We start from the raw sequence: 21,954 nt of genomic DNA on the forward strand, positions 1-21,954 counted from the left end.
TTTTCATTTTAGTCCGTCTGATGACAAAGTATCCATTTCCTTTTTTTTTTTTTAGTAACTGTACTATCTACCTAACATTACAAATACCCTTACAATTTACAATATATTACACAAATGTCATTACATTTATATCGCACATACTAATAAGGTTATTTTAGTTATTTCTACTTTATTCCTACTATATCTCAATATAATACTAATATTTTTAAAACTACATGCAAAAAGCAAATGGATATTTAGTTTCGTGACGGAGGAAGTATATGATTAAGAAAAAAAATTGAAAATATGTATTCAATTATTTCAATATGAATGTAATATTTTTTTTTTTTAAAAAAAAAAAGAAGTTCAAAGCATAATGCTACCCATGTCCGGAAAGCCAACCAAACATACCAAAATAATTTTTTTGTTTAATATTTTATTAAAAAAGTGACTATTTTTATTTCTTAATATCCCTCCCAACTAAATTTTTTATTTTTATTATTTTTTAATAAATTATTATCATTTTTAAAATTTTTGAACCCAAATATTCTAATTTTTAGGGACGAAATGAGTACATAAAATAATAAAATATGATTAGGATTTTCCCTTTTCTGATTATACTCTGCACGAGGCAAATTCTTTGGTGTATTTGTTCCCATGTAACGTATACATGACTAAAAGTGTAGGCCATTGCAACTTTGTCAATTGCTAAATATTTTATGCCTTTCTTTTTCTTTTTATTTAGTATAAAGCACTTTAAATATGTTTTATGTCGTAGTTTTTAATAATAAAATATATAAAAGATATAACAAATATTATCTTCGTCATCTAAATTTATTTTTATCTCGTCTTATTTGTTAATTATTTTTATTTTTGTCAATCCATACAATTTGTCATTTTTTTAGAAAAAAATAATTATGTATTTTAAATTTTATAATCAATAATTTTTTTATATTTTAATTGAATTAACTATTTCTTTTAATATTAATTTATAATTATTTAATAATTATATTTTAACTAAATTTTTGTATATATAAAAAATTGAATATAAAAAAGTAGGACGAAAAGAGTATATTAATAAGAATGTGCTAAAATTATATTGCATTCTATATATTTGTATACTCTATTCGTTTTAAATTAAAGAGGTCATTTGTGATTTTGTATTGAATTAAGAAATAATAATATTTTATTAGTTAGTGAGAGTATGTAGAAATTTTTGATATTTTTGTTTTTTGATGACTTTATGTAAAAAAAAATAATTATATGTGTAATGGTATATTTGTAATTTAAGTGAAAATTAAGAGTATTTTGTATTAGTGTATGATTATTTTTTTAAAATGAGAAATACATACTTTGAAATAAGAGAGATGAAAATAGTAAAAAAAAAAAAGTAATTTAAATTGAATTTATTACTTAGATACGAGAATTTAGGTAAAATATAATTAGTAAGTAATTAAATAGTGTATTAGTAAAAATATTATTGTATAGTAAAAATAAATATAGATTAAAATAACTAAATAATTGAATTAAGATTAAAAATTTATAAAATATAAAATTTATAATTCGATCAAAGTATATAGTCATATTTCAAAAAAACATAAAATATTATGTAGATCAGACGAAAATAAAAATATAAATGAATTATGTGGGACGAAAAGAATATCATCGTGAGTAAAATGATGACTAATAAGAGTTCTATCATATATGCTAGATGTAACGTTTATATAGTTTTGGTTGTTTGTATTAGTAAGTGTTTTAACGATGTTGTAATTTTTAATTTAAAATTATATGTTCAATATAAAAATAAATATTCTATGTGGTATTTTTTGAAAGGCAATCTTTTTTCTTGTGTCAATTTTTTAGTTTTTATATATTTGTTCATTTGAAATTATTCTTTTGAAGTTAAGTAGCTATAGATTGTAATATTTTGAATGAAAAATAAGTTTTGAATATAAAATTCTTGGTGATAAAATTAAAATATTGAATAATAAATAATATTAGAAAAGATATATACAGAATTTACAAAGTGTGAAAATAAATCTCAAATATATAAACAAATTCACAAGTAAAAATATTTTTATTTTCATTTTTTTCGAGTGGATAAACTCGGGGTAAACCCCAACCACTACAAGAAATAATCATTTTTGTAACAAAATATTTGTGTCTCTAAATCTACTTTTTCCGTTACTAATGACATTAGAGACGGAATTAGGAATAAAATTACGTTAGCTACGTGAACTTTAGGGACGGAATTCCGTTACAAATATATTATTTTTTTGTAGTGAACGGAAATGCTGTCAAACAGGTGACCTTAGATCAACGATCACAAGTCCAACCCCTACAACGTGAGGCCATCCCTTACGGGATATGTTTATAAGTATTTTGGTTGTTTGTATTATGAAGTCTTTTAACGCTATTTGATGTTGTAAATTTTAATTTAAAGTTATATGTTGGATACAAAAATAAATATTGTATGTGATACTTATAAAAAGAAAAATTTTCATTTTCTTATGTTATTATTATTATTTAAAAGTTATGCATTCAAAGCTAAATAGATATCATCAATTGTAATCGAGTATATCATAACTCATTGTCTACATTATTAATATATGTCTAGGAACAAGACGTAATCAAAGGTCATTCTTTCAAGAAGCCAAACATAAAATCGAATAGCATAAAAAACAAAACACAAGTTCGAAACTTCTCAATTCAAAGCAATACATATCAAGATAGTAATAATCTACCATGACACTCAATGTCTTAATTAAACATAACATAGAAAAGATCGATAGAATGCCTAGATTTTACTTGAGAGGCAAAGGGTTTTTCATTTTAGGAATCACATAAAGTGGATGATTCCTTCTCGATGTAACCCCAATTGTTTCAGCCATGTCCAAATCTTCAGGCTTCATTCCATCGGGCAAAACCCAATCGAAGTGATAGAGAAACATTGCCAATGGATGTTCGATGTTAGCCAGGCCGAAAGTCATTCCCGGGCAAATCCTTCTCCCGGAACCAAAAGGGATGTAATTAAAATTCTTTCCAGTATAGTCTACAGAAATGCCATCGAGAAATCTTTCCGGGATAAAGCTGTCGGCATCTTTCCAGATCTTAGGATCTCTCCCAATGGCCCAAGCATTCACCATAACCCGAGTTTTCGCAGGTAGTTTGTATCCATTAATCTCACAGGCCTCGTAGCTTTCTCTCGGCAGCAGTAGCGGCAGCGGAGGATGCATCCTGAGTGTCTCTTTGATTACTAACTTTAGGTACTTTAGCTCGTCAAATTCGGACTCATCCACAAAGCCCTTGTCGCCGAAAACCTGCCTCACCTCATCCTGCGCCTTCTTAAGAACTCTTGGATGTCTCAACAATTCGGCCATAACCCAATCTGCAGTCGCGGATGATGTTTCGATTCCAGCGTCGAACATGTCCTATTCGCACATGAAGAAGAGTTAGATGAAATAAATGACCGTCTCACCTAAAAGTTTAAGTTGATAAGTATACACATCATTTATTTACAAACGGAAATCAATCAACACGTCCCCTCACGGACAAGGGAGTAAATATCACCAAACAAAACTTGCCCGTAGACAACAACAAATTGGGACAGTGGAACTTGAATTCAAAACTCTGATACCATGTTAGATGAAATAAATGACCGTCTCATCTTATATAAAACTTTAAGCTGATAGGAATACGCATTATTTATTTATTTATTTATCTACAAACGAAAGTCAACCAGCAAAAAGAATCATACTGTAAGAATCTCTCCAAAACATAGTAAAAATCAATCATGGCTTTCAAATTACCTGAAGCACAGCTTTTATGTTGTCATCGGTTAATTGCAGCTCATGTCCGCTGTCCTTATGGAACTTGAGGAGAACATCGGCTAAATCTTCGCGCTCTTTCTTTTGCGAGGCAGCTATTTTGTGATCGTCGAGGATTTTCCCAAGTATTCTATCCGCTAGTTTGTGTCCCTTCTCGACTCGGCCTTTATATCCATTGATTGTTCCAAACCAACTAATCGACGGATACACATCGACTAGAGAAAATCCGGTTGCTAAGTCGCCTCCTTCCTTGACTAGGGAAATGAATGCATTGTGTTCATCGGTCTTGTTGCCGAGGCAAGCTCGCATAACCATGTCGCAAGTCGTCAAGGCAATTTTCTCGGTCAAGTTGATCGTAGATCTTTCTTTTGAAGCTATCCATCGGCAAAGATTCGAAAAATCTTCTTCCCTTATAGGACGGAAAGATTGGACGCGCCTGGCGCTCAGCAGCTCTACTGTGCAAATTTTCCGCAACTGTCTCCAGTATTCACCGTATGGGGCAAATGCTATGTCGGAATGCCCATAACATATTATTTTGGTCGCAAAGAATGATGGCCGATTGGCGAAGGTAATGTCATGTGTATTCAAGACCTCTTTTGCTAGTTCGGGGGATGATATTATTACTGTGCTGATTTGACCCAATTGCAAGTGCATCATTGGCCCATGTTTCGAAGCCAAGTCCGCAAAAATTTGGTGAGCTGGTCGGATGCCAAGAACATTGTACAAGTTTCCGATCACCGGAATCTTTCTCGGCCCCGGCGGAAGACTGCCGGAACTCCGGCGCCGGTTGGAGTGAGAGATTAGTTTACATAAGGTTGTAAGAAATATGAGAGATGAAAGAAGGATATTGAAGGATGGGAAATCAGTATCCATTGATGAATCTTGCAATGTGAGTTTAGAACAAGTTTATGCAAATCGAAACTGTGAATTGTAGAGCTAAAGTTTGTAGTTTAAATTGATGAATTTTCGAAAAAAAAAAAAACGCATAATTCAAATATTAAATTGAAAGAAAAAACACTCAATTGATTTTATTTTTATTTTTATTTTTATATTTGGTGCACTCTGCTCAAGGCTTATAAAACCGTAAAAGCAGAGTTTGTTACTATTTAAGAATAAAATACTATTAGGTGTGTTTGTTTGGTGTTTGGATTTTGAAATGGGATTTGAATACTAAAAATTTTGAATTTGAATAATTGTATGATGTGATATAAATAAGTGTTGATATGACATTTTGAATGTAAAATTAATTTTTAGTATAATATAAAAAATAAAAAATAGGTGTTTATGTGATATTTTTTTGAAAAAAAAATGAAATAAACAGTCAAAATCTAATCCAATCTCCCAAACAAACACACCCTTCGAGTTTTCTGTTTCTTTTGGTTCACTCTGTACTAGGCAAATCTATGGATTCAGAGCTTAGTTTGTAGATTACGAATAAAATAAAGTTTGGATTTTTTTGGTTCATTCTACACCAGGTAAAATACTATTCCCTTTCTCCCACATAATTTGTCTCTATTTTTTATTTTCGTATGTCCCATATAACTTGTCTTTCCTATTTTTAAAAATATAATTATGCACTTTAATCGCATTTTAAATTTTAAATTTTAAATTTTCTTAATTTTAATTATTTTTACTAAATAATAATTATTTCTACTAATACACTTCTTAATTATTTACTAATTATATTTTACCTAAATTCTCGTATCTACAGTAAAATCCCATATTTTCTAGGAATGAACGACTAAAATCGAAACTGTTGATGTGTGTGTGACTGTATAGGTTAGAAAAGAAAATTAAAAAAAAATAAAATAAAACTAGTCAATAATAAATAAATAAATAAATAAAATATGATTAAAGGTTGTCATACTGTTCATTCGGTGCACAACTCACAGGACAAATTTGGCGAACATGTATTCTATAAATATCTTACTTTACAAGTACTGTTTCATCAGCATTGAACAATCCGTCCACGTGACAACATAAAGAAATGTAAATAAATAAATATATAAGTATTTCTCAATTCAAAATATTTTTTTATTATTTTTATTTCATCTTATTTTAAAATATTAATTTTTTATTATAATAAAAATAATTATATATTAATATCAGCATATTTTTAAATATTTTAATTGCATAGATAATTAATTTATAAATAAAGTACAAATTATACTAAAAATACAGTTTTCTCTAATAATAATATTGCATCGGTCTTGACTCTAAATTTCATTTACTTTTTGTTCCTTTTTTTTCATTGATTTCTAAATATTAATTATTATATCAAAATATAATATAAATTAATAAAAATTTGTAAAAATATTCATCAATATCTTATAATACTAATATTTGTAAAAAAACAATTATATAAATATAAAAATATTTTTAATATTAAATACAATAACGCAAAATATAAATATCACCTTAAAAAAACTATGGATGGAGTAATAATTATAAATTAAGTAATTTTCTTATAAAATCGGAAGATGGTAAGATGTCGGTTTCGCATTATATATTGTTTTAGGATTTTATTATTTTATTATTTTATTTTAGTTTTGGGTCTACAGCTTTCATGCATCAAAGATTCAAGGTTATGTTGTCAATCATGTAAGCAAATTCGTGCCCGGAAAGTTATAAGTTCAAATTTTGGATGCTTTCAAGTCTTACTTGATACATACTTTTTCCGTCCAATTTCTATTGTCCTAAAGTATATTTGCACGGTTTTTTAGGTGATTGTCTTTTTGCTATGAATTGACAAATTTGTCGTTAATTATATGGTAGAGATTAAAAGTAATAAATGAATGAAAGGTAAAAATGTAAAATTTGTGTTTAAAAAAGGAAATAGGACAATAGTTGTTGGACGTCCCAAATAGGAAAGTAGGACATTAGTTTATGGACGGAGGGAGTATATTTTGTCTCGTGCGACTTCTCGAACTTAATTGGCAGCTTATTAGGTTGGAAAAAGATGTAACGAAACCTCTTTCATTCAAGAAATCAAACATACAACTAATTAAATAGCCAAAGCATAGAAAATGAAAACATAAGTTTAAAACTTCCCAATTCAAAGTAATAGTTATAAAAAACCATCAAAGACAACAATCTACCATGATTCTTAATGTCTCGACCATTGAAAGCATCGATAATGTACTTCAATTTTATTTTAGAGGCACAGGATTTTTCAATATGGGAATCACATAAAGTGGATGTTTCCTTCTTGCAATGCCAAAGGTTTCAGCCATGTCCAAATCTTCAGGTTCCATTCCATCGGGCAAAACCCAATCAAAGTGATAAAGAAACATCGCCAATGGAAGTTCGATGTTGGCGAGGCCGAAAGTCATTCCCGGGCAAATCCTTCTCCCGGAACCAAAAGGGATAAAATCTAAATTATTCCCTGTGTAATCCACTGATGAAATGTTATCGAGAAATCTCTCCGGTATAAAGCTGTTGCCATCTTTCCAGATCTTAGAATCTCTTCCAATGGCCCAAGCATTCACCATAACTCTAGTTTTTGCAGGTAGTTTGTATCCATTAATCTCACAGGCCTCGTAGTTTTCTCTCGGCATTAGTAGCGGCACCGGCGCATGAATCCTGAATGTCTCTTTGATCACTAACTTAAGGTACTTTAGCTCGTCGAATTCGGACTCATCCACAAATCCCTTGTTTCCGAAAACTCGTCTCACCTCTTCTTGTGCCTTTTTAAGAACTCTTGGATGTCTCATTAGCTCTGCCATAGCCCAATCTGTAGTTGTCGATGATGTTTCAATACCAGCATCAAACATGTCCTATTTGCACAAGAAGATGTCGAGAAATAATCTTCATTTTCAAAAAATAAAAGTCTATGGACTATGTCAAAAATTAATACATTGCATAATAAATGAGTTACAAAATTCAGTCCCAAATAAGAAATTAACCTAGTGTGCAACCTATTAGGTTTGGTCGTAAATTTATCCAATACACACTCAAACAGTAATGGCCGCAACTTTTCATATCATAAAAAATAAAAAAAAATAAAAACCCTAGTATCAAGCCATTAGCTTGTATTTGTCTACGAGAAATTATTTTTTCTTTTTGTATAGAAATAGACTTTAATTTCATTTACAATCATCAATCAATCAAATGTATTTCATTCTAATTTATTTTTCATCTTTGTGTCTTAGTTATTTCTTCACGTTCTTACTCCCTTTTTTTGCCCAACAGAAGAATCATACTGTAAGAATCTCTCAAAAACCTCAAAAACTTCGAACATAGTAAAAATCAAACATGGCTTTGAAAGTACCTGAAGCACAGCTTTTATGTTGTCATCGGTTAATTGCAGCTCATGTCCGCTGTCCTTATGGTACTTGAGGAGAACATCGGCTAAATCTTCGCGCTCTTTCTTTCGGGAGGCGGCTACTTTGTGATCGTCGAGGATTTTCCCGAGTATTCTATCCGCTCGTTTGTGCACCTTCTCGACTCGGCCTTTAAATCCGTTGATTTTTCCAAACCAAGCCATGGATGGATACAAATCGACGATATAAAATCCGGCTGCTAATTCAGCACTTTCCTTGACAATGGATATGAATTGGGCGTGTTCATCGGTCTTATTGCCGAGGCATGCTCGCATAACCGTGTCGCAAGTCGACATGGCGATTTTCTCAGTCAAGTTAACCGAAGATCTTTCTTTCGAAGCTATCCATCGGCAAAGATTCGAAAAATCTTCTTCCCTTATAGGGCGGAAAGATTGTACGCGCCTCGCGCTCAGCAGCTCTACTGTGCAAATTTTTCGCAACTGTCTCCAGTATTCGCCGTATGGAGCAAATGCTATGTCCGAATGGCCGTAACATATAATTTCTGTCGCAAAGAACGACGGCCTATTCGCGAAGGTAATGTCATGCGTCTTCAAGAATTCTTTCGCCACATTGGGTGACGATACAACGACTGTGCTGATTTGACCCAATTGCAAGTGCATCATCGGCCCATGTTTTGAAGCCAAGTCGGCCAAAACCCGGTGGGGTGGCCGGAAACTGATAAGGTTGTGCAAGTTTCCGATCACCGGCAACTTTATCGGCCCCGGCGGAAGATTGGCCGAACTCCGGCGACGTTTGGATTGAGTGATTAAATTCCATAAAGTTGCAAGAAATATGAAAGATGAGAAAAGGATTATCCAGGATGAGAAATCAGTAGCCATTGATGAATAATCTTGACTCAATTTCGAACAATTTGCTGCAAAATTGAAACTGTGAATGCAAGAGATGTAGTATTTATATAAATAACAGAATTTGTTACATTTTTTTTTTTTTTTGATTACACACTGCACGAGATTAATGCATTTTGGAAAATTGTTTCACAGCTGTTCATGCAGGAAAGTATGTGAGCGGTTACAACTCTGTCAAATGCCAGATGTGTATAACTTTTTAGTTTTGTTTTTATCATGAAGTGTTTTAGATAATTTTATAATTATTTTATGGAATAAAGAATAAATATTAATATATTATATTTATTATACAAAAAATTGTGTGGTTTTTTATTAAATAAAAAAAATGTGGGTACTTTTAGGAAACAGATAAAAAATATGAGCATAATTTAAGAGATGATGAAGTAATATAATAAATTGAAAGTACGTATATTTAAGTAATATATGCTTTCATGATTTTATTTTATTTTTTATTATTATGACGCGCAATTCGGAGCCGCTGCTCTTTGAGTATGCTACGGGTAACTTTCGGTCGAACTTAATAATCTGTAAATTAAATTTTGGCAAGACAAGTCATACTAGATCAATCATGTGTAGCATGTAAAAAGCCGTATGAATCATGCTAGGTCCCGGAAATTTGAGACCTTGACCTTAAAGAACTAAGAAGACGTATGAATGTTCCTTTTGTGTTTTGATTTTTGATTCAAATGAAATATTTCTTGGATGTGATATATATATATAGAGTATTTGTATAATTTTATTATTATCTTGCTTCAGTAGTTTTTCTCATTTTAGGTAAAATTTATGTGTTTGTTACTTCTTTTTATTCCTCGATTCAATTTATATTATTCATCAAATTAGTATAATTTTTTTGTTATTTCTTAAACTCACCCGATCATATTATTTTTTCTAATTTTGTTCATTATATATTTGTTCTACGAGTGTGCATGTCATTTTCTGAGACTACTTTCGATGGTCTCGTGTAGGATTTGTTTTTATTGCAATCGAGTAGATCATAAGCCATTGTCTATATTATATTAATCAGAACTAAAAACAAAGATAAAGCTAATATATATATATTTTTCAACAGAATAATTGAACTTATAGTTGTTTCAGCATCAAATAACAAATAAAATATGAAGGCATATGAATGTTATAATTGACCAAAATAAGAACATACAAAAAGCTTTGTCACCTATAGCCACATAAATTACAAATTTAGTTATGTACATATATTCAATATTACAATTATGGTATATATTCCGCGGGTTGTGTTTTTGTTCTATCTATATCATACCCCGAATCTTCGGTGTGCAATTGGATTTAGAGTTGAGAGTTGATTTTGAAGTTTGGAACAGTAAAAATTTATTCGAAATGATATAGAACCCATTTAATTTGATGTTTTGTAGAAAAAAACATTGATGAATAATAGAAACTCACTCGAAAATCTACAACCAAACATGAGTCAAACTTTAATAAATCAAATTGTGAGACATTTTCGCTTGAGGGCAAGATTCCGGGATGTTTTTCATTTATGCTTTTCTTTAGTTTTTCCCTAATTTTACCTAACAATTAATAATAAAGAGGCAAGATCACCAAATGGTAGAATGGCTCAAAGAATTAGGAACAAGATGTAAAGAAAGTTCAATAAATGAAACATACAATTAATTACACAACCAAATCATAGAAAACGAAACAGAAATTAAAAACTTCTTAATTCATTTCAAATAGTACATAAATCTATCATGATTAATTTTTAATGTCTTGAACATGGAAAGGGTCGATAGATTGAACCTCGACTTTATTTGAGAGGCAAAGGGTTTTTCAATATGGGAATTACATAAAGTGGATCTTTCCTTCTTGCTGTAATGCCAAAGGTTTCAGCCATGTCCAAATCTTCAGGCTTCATTCCATCGGGCAAAACCCAATCAAAGTGATAGAGAAACATCGCCAATGGAAGTTCGATGTTGGCCAGGCCGAAAGACATTCCAGGGCAAATCCTTCTCCCAGAACCAAAAGGGATGTAATTAAAATTCTTTCCGGTATAATCGACTGATATGTTATCGAGAAATCTCTCCGGTATAAAGCTGTCGGCATCTTTCCAGATCTTAGGATCTCTTCCAATGGCCCAAGCATTCACCATAACCCGAGTTTTCGCAGGTAGTTTGTATCCATTAATCTCACAGGCCTCGTAGCTTTCTCTCGGCAGCAGTAGCGGCAGCGGAGGATGCATCCTGAGTGTCTCTTTGATCACTAACTTTAGGTACTTTAGCTCATCAAATTCGTTCTCTTCGACAAATCCCTTGTCGCGGAAAACCTGCCTCACCTCATCTTGTGCCTTCTTAAGAACTCTTGGATGTTTAATCAATTCCGCCATAGCCCACCCTGTAGTTGTCGATGATGTTTCGATTCCAGCATCAAACATGTCCTGTTTTTACAAGAAGAATCTTACTATCCAAAGCTTTCCAAAACTCCAAAAACATCGAACATGGTAAAAATCAAAGATGGCTTTGAAAGTACCTGAAGCACAGCTTTTATGTTGTCATCGGTTAATTGAAGCTCATGTCCTCTGTCCTTGTGGAACTTGAGGAGAACATCGGCTAAGTCTTGGCGCTCTTTGTTTCGCGAGCCGGCTACTTTGTGATCGTCAAGGATTTTCCCGAGGATTTTATCCGCTTGTCCGTGCACCTTCTCGACCCGGCCTTTAAATCCGTTGATTGTTCCAAACCAAGCAACGGACGGATACACGTCGACTAGATAAAATCCGGCTGCTAAATCAACAGCTTCCCTGACAAAGGATACGAATTTGGTATTTTCTTCGGTCTTATTTCCGAGGCATGCTCGCATAACCGTGTCGCAAGTCGTCAAGGAAATTTTCTCGGTCAAGTTGATTGTAGACCTTTCTTTCGAAGCTATCCATTCGCAAAGATTAGAAAACTCTTCTTCCCTCAAGGGACGGAAAGATTGGACTTGTCTAGAGCTTAGCAGCTCTATTGTGCAAATTTTTCGCAACTGTCTCCAATATTCGCCATACGGAGCGAATGCTATGTCCGAATGGCCATAACATGATATATTTGTCGCAAAGAACAACGGCCTATTCGCGAAGGTAATGTCGTGCGTTTTCAAGAATTCTTTCGCCACATGGGGTGAAGATACAACGACTGTGCTGATTTGACCCAATTGCAAGTGCATCATTGGCCCATATTCTGCGGCCAAGTCGGCCAAAACCTGGTGGGGTGGCCTGAAACGGATAAGGTTGTGCAAGTTACCGATTACCGGCAATTTTCTTGGCCCCGGCGGAAGAATGGCCGAACTCCGGCGGCGTTTGGATCCGATGATTAAATTCCGAATAGTTGCAAGAATTATGAAAGTTGAGAAAAGGATGATCCAGGATGAGAAATCAGTAGCCATTAATGAATCTTTCTGTGTTTGTTTATGTTATGTCAAATGCGGAATAGATCGAGAATTTTATTAACGAAAACCGAGTGAAAACATAAATCTTATACTAGTTTTGGTTAGGCTCAGGCTCAGCCCCTAACCACTCATAACAGTAAATCGACACACAAAATGCACCTACTAGCGACTACACACTTTAAACCGGCCCGAAACACGCAACTCAAGCACAAATCAACCCCCACAATCACATACAAGGCGAAACAAGCAAAATTACAAACGCCTACAAGTCGAACGAGCCCTTTGCGGCTACGATCAACAACCAGAGGTGAAACACCACGCCAAAGAACCTCCACAAGAGGTGCCACCGAGAATCGCCGTGAAACCGTCGGAAACAGTCACCGGGAGGGCTAACAGAAAGGTCGAGAGGTAAAGAGAGGGGAGAGCTAGAGAGGGAAAGTTGTATAGAGAGAGAAACGTGAGTGAGTGGAATAAGAGAAATCCCTCTCTCTCTCATTATATATATTCATCTCAATTAAGCAACGGACGGACCAGATCAAGATCCACAATCAGACGGCCAAAATTAAGGCTAGGGAAAAAGACGCGCATCCAAGAAGGATGCGGTCATGGATCGCGGGTCCAGGTTCAGGTTGCGGGTCCAAGCGGCTCTGGTGGCGGGTGCGGGTCGTGGGTCAGGGCCAAGTCTAAAATGGACTGCATAGCGGGTGTGTATCTTATTGGGTGGATCTAATTGGATAAAAAAATCCAACAGTATAAAACAATTTGAAGCAAATCTGAATTGTTAAAGCAGAGCTGTAGTGTTAATAATGAAATATACATATATTTAGGGTGTTTTCTTTGGCAAAATTTTAGGATTTATATTATTCATAAAAAATTAAAAAAAAATTCCATAAAAATATAAATTAAATACTTATTTTTTAATATTTATATAGTCGTTAAAACTTATTTATTTTATTATATAATTATTTTAATTTAAAATTTTTATTGTTTAAATTTCCACTTGAGATTAGAATTTTCTTTTTCTTCTGATTTGACTCTGAACGAGGCTGATTCATTTGTACAACTGACCACAACTATTCATTTTAAAATGTAGGCAGTTACAGCATGCCATTTTTTAAAAAATAATGAACTGTTTCAAATATTTTTATGGGGTAATATTTAATTTAGAAATATATATGAGAGAAGGAAAAAAAAAAACGTTTTATTTTTCAATCTCAAGTGAAATTATTAATCAAATATTAATAACAAAATCTTTTTAATGTTTTAAATAAATTATAAATATATATACACTTACACAAAGTACAAAAAGCTAAAAATATATAAAACCTGACCTTCATATTTATTGTCTAATATTTGTTCCATAATTATTTCTTGTATGATTGTTCTTATCATTTTTCTAGAGTATTCACTACCAAAAAATTATTTTTTTACTATGCTATAATATCCTAATAAACGGTCATTTTTCGTGTAAAATACATATTTTTGTCGCCTTTGTTATTTATTTTTCCCATAATATTTATTCGCGACGCAAAAAAAAAAAAAATTGCGAGCCATTTTTTTTCAACAAAAAAGTTGAATCAAAGTACTTTGATGCTGTTGAGCAGGATTTGTTTTTATTGCAATTGATTAAATAGCTCATAAGTCATTGTCAATATAATATTAATCAGAACTGAAAAAGATTATTGTAGTTTTTAACATATTTTATTTAACTTAGTGTAAACATCAACTAGCTAATAAAATTCGCAGGCACGAATTAATGTCAACGCATTGACAAAAACAATAAAATACGTCAAATTTTGTCCTTTTATTGCACTGAAATTACAAATTTATATTGCAGAAACTTTTTTTAAAAAAAAAAAAAAAACACTTTCATGAGTCAAACTCTTGTAAATCGAGAGACATCCTTCGCTTGAGAGTAAAGATCCCGGACTTGATCCCGGTGAATGCCTGTGTTTGTGGGGTAAAAATAAAAAACGTCTTGCTTTCATTTATGCGTTTCTTTAGTTTTTCCTAATTTTACCTAACAATAATGAAGAGGCAAGATCTCCAAATGGTAGAATGGCTCAAAGAAGTAGGAACAAGATGTAATGAAAGTTCAATAAATTAAATAGCCAAAGCATAGAAAACGAAACAGAAATTAAAAACTTCTTAATTCATTTCAAATAGTACATAAATCTGTCATGATTAATTTTTACTGTCTTAGAACATGGAAAGGGTCGATAGATTGAACCTCAATTTTATTTATGAGGCAAAGGATTTTTCAATATGGGAATAACAAAAAGTGGATCTTTCCTTCTTGCTGTAATGCCAAAGGTTTCAGCCATGTCCAAATCTGCAGGTTTCATTCCATCAGGCAAAATCCAATCAAAGTGATAGAGAAACATTGCCAATGGAAGTTCGATGTTGGTGAGGCCGAAAGTCATTCCAGGACAAATCCTTCTTCCGGAACCGAAAGGGATGTACTCTAGATTCTTCCCAGTGTAATCAACTGAAATGTTTTCGAGATATCTCTCTGGTATAAAGCTTTCGGCATCTTTCCAGATTTTAAGATCTCTTCCAATGGCCCAAGCATTCACCAAAACCCTAGTTTTTGCAGGTAGTTTGTATCCATTAATCTCACAGGCCTCGTAGTTTTCTCTCGGGAGAAGCAGCGGCACTGGCGGATGAATCCTCAGTGTCTCTTTAATCACTAACTTCAGATATTTTAGCTTATCGAATTCGGACTCATCAACAAATCCCTTGTTGCCAAATACCTGCCTCACCTCATCTTGTGCCTTCTTAAGAACTCTTGGATGTTTAATCAATTCAGCCATAGCCCACTCTGTAGTTGTCGATGATGTTTCGATTCCAGCATCAAACATGTCCTGCTTTTACAAGAATAATCTTACAATCCAAATCTCCAAAAATATGGAACTAGAGATGGGAATAGGTCAGACGCCCTATCACCGGAGTGGCTTACATAAGGTCTGGTTTAGCCTGATCTGTTTACTTCAAAATATTAAATTCAGATATATTTTTAAGCTTATTTAACCAAAGTCTGGTCTCGCTCTTACATGTAACATGGTAAAAATCAAACATGCATGGCTTTAAAAGTACCTGAAGCACAGCTTTTATGTTGTCATCGGTTAATTGAAGCTCATGTCCGCTGTCCTTATGGTACTTGAGGAGAACATCGGCTAAGTCTTCGCGTTGTTTGTTTTGCGAGCCGGCTACTTTGTGATCCTCGAGGATTTTCCCGAGGATTTTATCCGCTTGTCCGTGCACCTTCTCAACTCGGCCTTTAAATCCGTTGATTGTTCCAAACCAAGCAAGGGACGGATACACATCGACTAGATAAAATCCAGCTGCTAAGTCGGCACCTTCCTTGACTAAGGATATGAATTTGGTATGTTCTTCCGTCTTATTGCCGAGGCATGCTCGCATAACCATGTCACAAGTCGTCAAGACAATTTTCTCAGTCAAGTTGATCGTAGACCTTTCTTTCGAAGCTATCCATCCGCAAAGATTCGAAAACTCTTCTTCCCTCAAGGGACGGAAAGATTGGACTTGCTTAGAGCTTAGCAGCTCTACTGTGCAAATTTTTCGCAACTGTCTCCAATATTCGCCATAGGGAGCAAATGCTATGTCCGAATGGCCGTAACATGTTATACTTGTCGCAAAGAATGATGGCCTATTTGCGAAGGTAATATCGTGCGTCTTCAAGAATTCTCTCGCCACGTCGGGTGAAGATACAACAACTGCGCTGATTTGACCCAATTGCAAGTGCATCATCGGGCCATGTTTCGAAGCCAAGTCGGCCAGAACCCGGTGGGCTGGCCGGAGACTCATAAGGTTGTGCAAGTTTCCGATTACCGGCAGCTTTCTTGGCCCCGGCGGAAGGATGGCCGAACTCCGGCGGCGTTTGGATCCGATGATTAAATTCCAAATGGTTGCAAGAAATATGAAAGATGAGAAAAGGATTATCCACGATGAGAAATCAGTAGCCATTGATTCGAGTCTTGCACTGTAAGTTTAGGACAGTTTGCTGCAAATCTGAATTGTGAAAGCAGAGCTGTAGTTTGTTGATGAATAACAAAATGGTGTATATATACAATTATAGTGCAAATTTATTATAGAATAGTTCAGTTTTATATTCAAAATATCGTATCACTGCTTATTTATACTTTCTCCATTTGAAAATAATAGAAACATTGAGATGAATATAAAAATTAAGAAATATTAATATTAGTGTGAAATTATTTCTAAAGATCAAAATGTCATTATATATTACTATAAAAAAATATGGGTAATTTTGTAAAAGTTCATAAAGTTAATTACCAAAAAAAAATATGATCATTATTTTGAGACGGAAGAAAATAACAATATGAAAATATTATTTTGATGACAGAGAAAATATTATATTATAAAAATATTTTAATCAAAATTTTTATTATTTAAATTTCGACGTAAAAAAATTCTTAAAATTTCTTTTTTCTTCTGTTTTCACTCTAAACGAAGTTGATTCAGTGCCACAAGGGATGACCTGATAGTATGTGGGAGTTGGATTTGTAAATATTTTTATATAGTAATATTTAATTTAGAAATATATATGAAAAAAAAAAAAACTAAATGCTATATTTTTTCGATCTCAAGTGAAAATATTAATCAAATATTAATATTAAAATATTTTAATTTTTTTAAAAAATTATAAAGATATTATTACATATATATTTATATTTACAGAAAGTACAAATAGGGATGTCAACGGGGCGGGTTCGGGACGGGTTCTGCAGGCCTCGAGACCCGCCCCGCTAGAAAATATTAGGCTCCGAGACCCGCTCCGCCCCGCTTCCACCCGGCCCCAGGACCCGCAGGCCAACCCGGCAAATCCGTTTTTTTTAAAAATATATAATAATAAATATTTTTTTGACAATCGAATACTAAAACAAATAGCATTAAAAACACAAAAACAAATCTAAAAACAATCAAATATTGATCCATAAAAATAAGATAAATAAATAAATAATATATTTTTATTATATAAATATAGACATATTAGGTATAATAATTTTAAAAAATTATTTGAGCAGGCGACTAATTCAATTTTATATTTAAAATTATTTAAGTAAATAAATAATATATTTTTATCATATAAATGTACATATATATTAGTAATAATAATTTTAAAAAATATCCGAGTTCGGGTCCGGGTCCGGGTTGGGGCGGATTTTTAGTAAAACCCGTAACCCGCCCCAAACCCGGCCGAGTTTAAAATTTTAAATTCACAACCCGTCCCGAAACATATTATTTAGACCCGAACCCACCCCATTAAAAGCGGGTCCGGGGCGGGTAGGGCTAACCCGCCCCATTTGACATTCCTAAGTACAAAAGCTAAAAATATGAAAAAACATCTTACACACCTTCATATTTATTGTCTTTGTTATTTATTTTTTTACGTAACATGTATTTGTGACGCAAAAAAACATAGTTTTGCTGAGCCATTTTTTTTTAACAAAAACGTTGGATCAAAGTACTTTGATGCTCTTGAGCAGGATTTGTTTTTATTGCAATTGATTAATTAGTTCATATGTCATTGTCAATATTATATTAATCAGAACTGAAAAAGATTATCATAGTTTTTAACACAACTAGCGAATAAAATATGCAGGCATGAATTAATGTCAAGGTATTGACAAAAATAATAACAATCGTGAAACTTTGTCCATTATTGCAGTGAAATTACAAATTTATATTGCGGAAATAAATAAAAAATAAAAAAATACAAAACATTTGGTGATCCACTTCAACAGTTCGGTTAAAATATCTACGTCTGGGGACTGTCAAATATGTTGGATTCCAAAAACATATTCAACATTTAAAATCGACAATAAACCCAATCCATACCATCTGGGTTTGGGAATGTTGTCCCAACCTTAGAAACTAGAAATCGCATACGTTAAATATTTATATTATTTGCAATATTTGATTAATTTTAATCTGATTCTATTTGATTTGTATATATATATTGTTTATTTATGATTGTCAAAAGATAATTGATAAAAAAACACAATTATTACAAAATTAAGGTAAAAAAAAAGAGGGGGCCACTTTTCATACATCCGGAAGAGAATACACTGCAGAACGTCCTAGGTAGAAATCGTGGATAGCCACAAAAAAAAAAAAAAATGATTCTTCTAAAAAGATTTCAATTTCTTTCCTTCAATCCGATTAATTATAGGCGGTGTTTATTTTTTTCTATTTTTGTTCTTCCTCTTATGATTAATGAGTAGTTCGTAATTGCATTTTAATTTGGTTTAGCTAGCAACTAGCAACAGGCATCACTAGAAAATCACGAAATCAATTTTCAACCGTTTGGCATATGTAATTCTTAAATTGAATTAGACTTTTCTAGTTCGCAAAGCAGTTAAGTTAGTAAATTATTTTGCGGCGTCACTAGAAATCTAGTCTAATTACGGAAATAGTTAATGATCGTACCTTGATTGTCGAAAAACTAAGAAATAGTTGATTATTAGGCGTATGTCGTTAACTAGAACTAATTTATTTAAAAATCAATGAAATTAAATATTTATCGATGATCGAATCTACTATCTAAATTGTCAGTTTCATTCCTAGACTGAAAATTTATTTTTATTGAGTTTATTTTTTAGTGGTAGATTTTTTATTTAGTATTATTTTTATTTTCAACTCCAAAACCCTCTATTTTATTATATCTAAATTAAACATCCGAAAATAAAATCTTTTTTATTTTCTGAGGAGATGATCCCACTTCAATTATCCTACATTTATCTTCATCATGAAAATAAGTTTATTAATTTTAAATTTTGCAGTATGCAACCAACGCGGTCAAATCTCCACTGGGGACTACGCTACACCCCTGGGCCACATACACTTCAGCTAAGTCACAATCAAATTCAAATTGTTTCTAATTTGAGCTTAACAACAGATTAATTTACTCTCATACTTGAGATAAGTTATTATAATTATCATATATATTTCGTCTATTGTTCTTTGCTTCTAATATATGAACTCTAAATCTTGGGTATGTAATTGGATCTAGGGTTGAGAGTTAATTTAGAGTTTGGAACAATAAAATTTATTCGATATGATATAGACACCCATTTAATATGATGTTTTATAGAAATAAAAAATAAATAAATAAATAATAATGAATAATAGGAACCCACTCAAAAATCTACAACCAAACACTGTCTTGAGTCAAATTCTTGTAAATCGAGAGACATCCTTTGTTTGGGGGTAAAGATCCCGCACTTGATCCCGGGTGAATGCCTGTGTTTGTGGGTTAAAAGAAAAACAAAAAGGCCTTGTTTTTCATTCATGCTTTTCTTTAGTTCTTCCTAATTTTACCTAAGAATAATAGAGGCAAGATCTCCATATTGTAGAATGGCTCAAAGAAGTAGGAACAAGATGTAATGAAAGTTCAATAAATGGAACATACAATAAATTAAATAGCCAAAGCATAGAAAACTTAACAGAAATTAAAAACTTCTTAATTCCTTGCAAATAGTACATAAATCTATCATGATTAATTTTTAATGTCTTGAACATGGAAAGGGTCGATAGATTGAACCTCGATTTTATTTGAGAGACAAAGGGTTTTTCAATATGGGAATTACATAAAGTGGATCTTTCCTTCTAGCTGTAATGCCAAACGTTTCAGCCATGTCCACATTTTCAGGTTTCATTCCTTCAGGCAAAACCCAATCAAAGTGATAAAGAAACATTGCCAATGGAAGTTCGATATTGGCCAGGCCAAAAGACATTCCAGGGCAAATCCTTCTCCCAGAACCAAAAGGGATGTAATTAAAATTCTTTCCAGTATAATCGACTGATATGTCATCGAGAAATCTCTCCGGTATAAAGCTGTCTGCATCTTTCCAGATCTTAGGATCTCTTCCAATGGCCCAAGCATTTACCAAAACCCGAGTTTTTGCAGGTAGTTTGTATCCATTAATCTCACAGGCCTCATAGTTTTCTCTCGGGAGAAGCAGCGGCACCGGGGGATGTATCCTGAGTGTCTCTTTGATCACTAACTTCAGATACTTTAGCTTATCGAATTCGGACTCATCGACAAATCCCTTCTCGCCGAAAACCTGCCTTACCTCATCTTGTGCCTTCTTAAGAACTCTTGGATGTTTAATCAATTCCGCCATAGCCCACTCTGTAGTTGTCGATGACGTTTCGATTCCAGCATCAAACATTTCCTGTTTTTACAAGAAGAATCTTACTATTAAAAAATATGGAACTAGGAGTGGAAATAGGTCACGCGTCTATAAGGGGCCTACAGCCTGCAGGCCTATGTAAAGCCTGGTTTGATCTGACCTGTTTACTAAAAATATTAAATTCAGGCGTATTTTTAAGTCTATTTTGCCAAAGTCTAGCCTAACTTATTTCCACCCCTATATGAAACATGGTAAAAATCAAACACGGCTTTGAAAGTACCTGAAGCACAGCTTTTATGTTGTCATCGGTTAATTGCAGCTCATGTCCGCTGTCCTTATGGAACTTGAGGAGAACATCGGCTAAGTCTTGGCGTTGTTTGTTTTGTGAGCCGGCTACTTTGTGATCCTCGAGGATTTTCCCAAGGATTTTATCCGCTTGTCTGTGCACCTTCTCGACCCGGGCTTTAAATCCGTTGATTGTTCCAAACCAAGCAAAGGATGGATACACGTCCACTAGATAAAATCCGGCTGCTATATCGACACCTTCCTTGACTAAGGATACAAATTTGGTATGTTCTTCGGTCTTATTTCCGAGGCATGCTCGCATTACCATGTCGCAAGTCGTCAAGGAAATTTTCTCAGTCAAGTTGATCGTAGACCTTTCTTTCGAAGCTATCCATTCGCAAAGATTTGAAAACTCTTCCTCCCTCAGGGGACGGAAAGATTGGACTTGCCTAGAGCTTAGCAGCTCTACTGTGCAAATTTTCCGCAACTGTCTCCAATATTCGCCATACGGAGCGAATGCTATGTCCGAATTGCCGTAACATGTTATATTTGTCGCAAACAACGACGGCCTATTCGCAAAGGTAATGTCGTGCATCTTCAAGAATTCTTTCGCCACATCGGGTGACGACACAACGACTGTGCTGATTTGACCCAATTGCAAGTGCATCATCGGCCCATGTTTCGAAGCCAAGTTGGCCAAAACCCGGTGAGTTGGCCGGAAACTGATAAGGTTGTGCAAGTTTCCGATCACCGGCAACTTTCTTGGCCCCGGCGGAAGGATGGCCGAACTCCGGCGGCGTTTGGATCCGGTGATTAAATTCCAAATAGTTACAAGAAATATGAAAGATGAGAAAAGGATGATCCAGGATGAGAATTCAGTAGCCATTGATGAATCTTGTCAGTGTTTGTTTAGAACAATTTGATGCAAACCTGAATTGTGAAAGCAGGCCTGTAGTTTGTAGATAAATCACAAAATATATAGAGAGAGTTAGGGTGTGCTATTTTGAAAATATTCAGGATTTATTATTTATTATTTTATTTTTTTTAATATCAAATCAAATCTTTCTTCTATTTTTTTTTTTTTTAGCTCTTTAGTTCCAAA

The 21,954-nt window shown here is 33.3% G+C and overlaps 4 protein-coding genes across 6 annotated transcripts; all 4 read right to left on the reverse strand.

Moving 5' to 3' along the window:
• Positions 1–2,605: 2,605 nt before the first annotated feature.
• On the reverse strand, positions 2,606–8,998 carry LOC127253340 (salviol synthase-like). 3 transcript variants are annotated; one of them, XM_051277893.1, is made up of 2 exons: positions 8,077–8,998; positions 2,606–3,410 (listed from the first exon to the last, which is right to left on the reverse strand). In XM_051277893.1, the coding sequence occupies exons 1-2, from the start codon at positions 8,965–8,967 to the stop codon at positions 2,784–2,786; spliced, it is 1,518 nt and encodes a 505-aa protein (XP_051133850.1). In that variant the 5' UTR covers positions 8,968–8,998; the 3' UTR covers positions 2,606–2,783. The 3 variants fall into 3 exon arrangements, with proteins under 3 accessions (XP_051133850.1, XP_051133848.1, XP_051133849.1); XM_051277891.1 differs by lacking the exon at positions 8,077–8,998 and adding an exon at positions 3,789–4,725 and having other exon boundaries at positions 2,610–3,410; XM_051277892.1 differs by lacking the exon at positions 2,606–3,410 and adding an exon at positions 6,775–7,582.
• Positions 8,999–10,620: 1,622 nt separating this feature from the next.
• Positions 10,621–12,853, reverse strand: LOC127253338 (salviol synthase-like). The gene is made up of 2 exons (XM_051277888.1): positions 11,494–12,853; positions 10,621–11,401 (listed from the first exon to the last, which is right to left on the reverse strand). The coding sequence occupies exons 1-2, from the start codon at positions 12,382–12,384 to the stop codon at positions 10,775–10,777; spliced, it is 1,518 nt and encodes a 505-aa protein (XP_051133845.1). The 5' UTR covers positions 12,385–12,853; the 3' UTR covers positions 10,621–10,774.
• Positions 12,854–14,561: 1,708 nt separating this feature from the next.
• On the reverse strand, positions 14,562–16,430 carry LOC127253341 (salviol synthase-like). The gene is made up of 2 exons (XM_051277894.1): positions 15,484–16,430; positions 14,562–15,251 (listed from the first exon to the last, which is right to left on the reverse strand). The coding sequence occupies exons 1-2, from the start codon at positions 16,372–16,374 to the stop codon at positions 14,625–14,627; spliced, it is 1,518 nt and encodes a 505-aa protein (XP_051133851.1). The 5' UTR covers positions 16,375–16,430; the 3' UTR covers positions 14,562–14,624.
• Positions 16,431–19,879: 3,449 nt separating this feature from the next.
• LOC127253339 (salviol synthase-like) lies at positions 19,880–21,819 on the reverse strand. Its single transcript, XM_051277890.1, has 2 exons — positions 20,848–21,819; positions 19,880–20,609 (listed from the first exon to the last, which is right to left on the reverse strand). Exons 1-2 carry the CDS (start codon positions 21,736–21,738, stop codon positions 19,983–19,985), a joined length of 1,518 nt encoding a protein of 505 aa, XP_051133847.1. The 5' UTR covers positions 21,739–21,819; the 3' UTR covers positions 19,880–19,982.
• Positions 21,820–21,954: the final 135 nt, after the last annotated feature.

The sequence above is a fragment of the Andrographis paniculata genome, unplaced genomic scaffold (genome assembly GCF_009805555.1).
Source record: "Andrographis paniculata isolate CXL003 unplaced genomic scaffold, ASM980555v1 Contig50END, whole genome shotgun sequence".
Lineage (NCBI taxonomy): Eukaryota > Viridiplantae > Streptophyta > Magnoliopsida > Lamiales > Acanthaceae > Andrographis > Andrographis paniculata.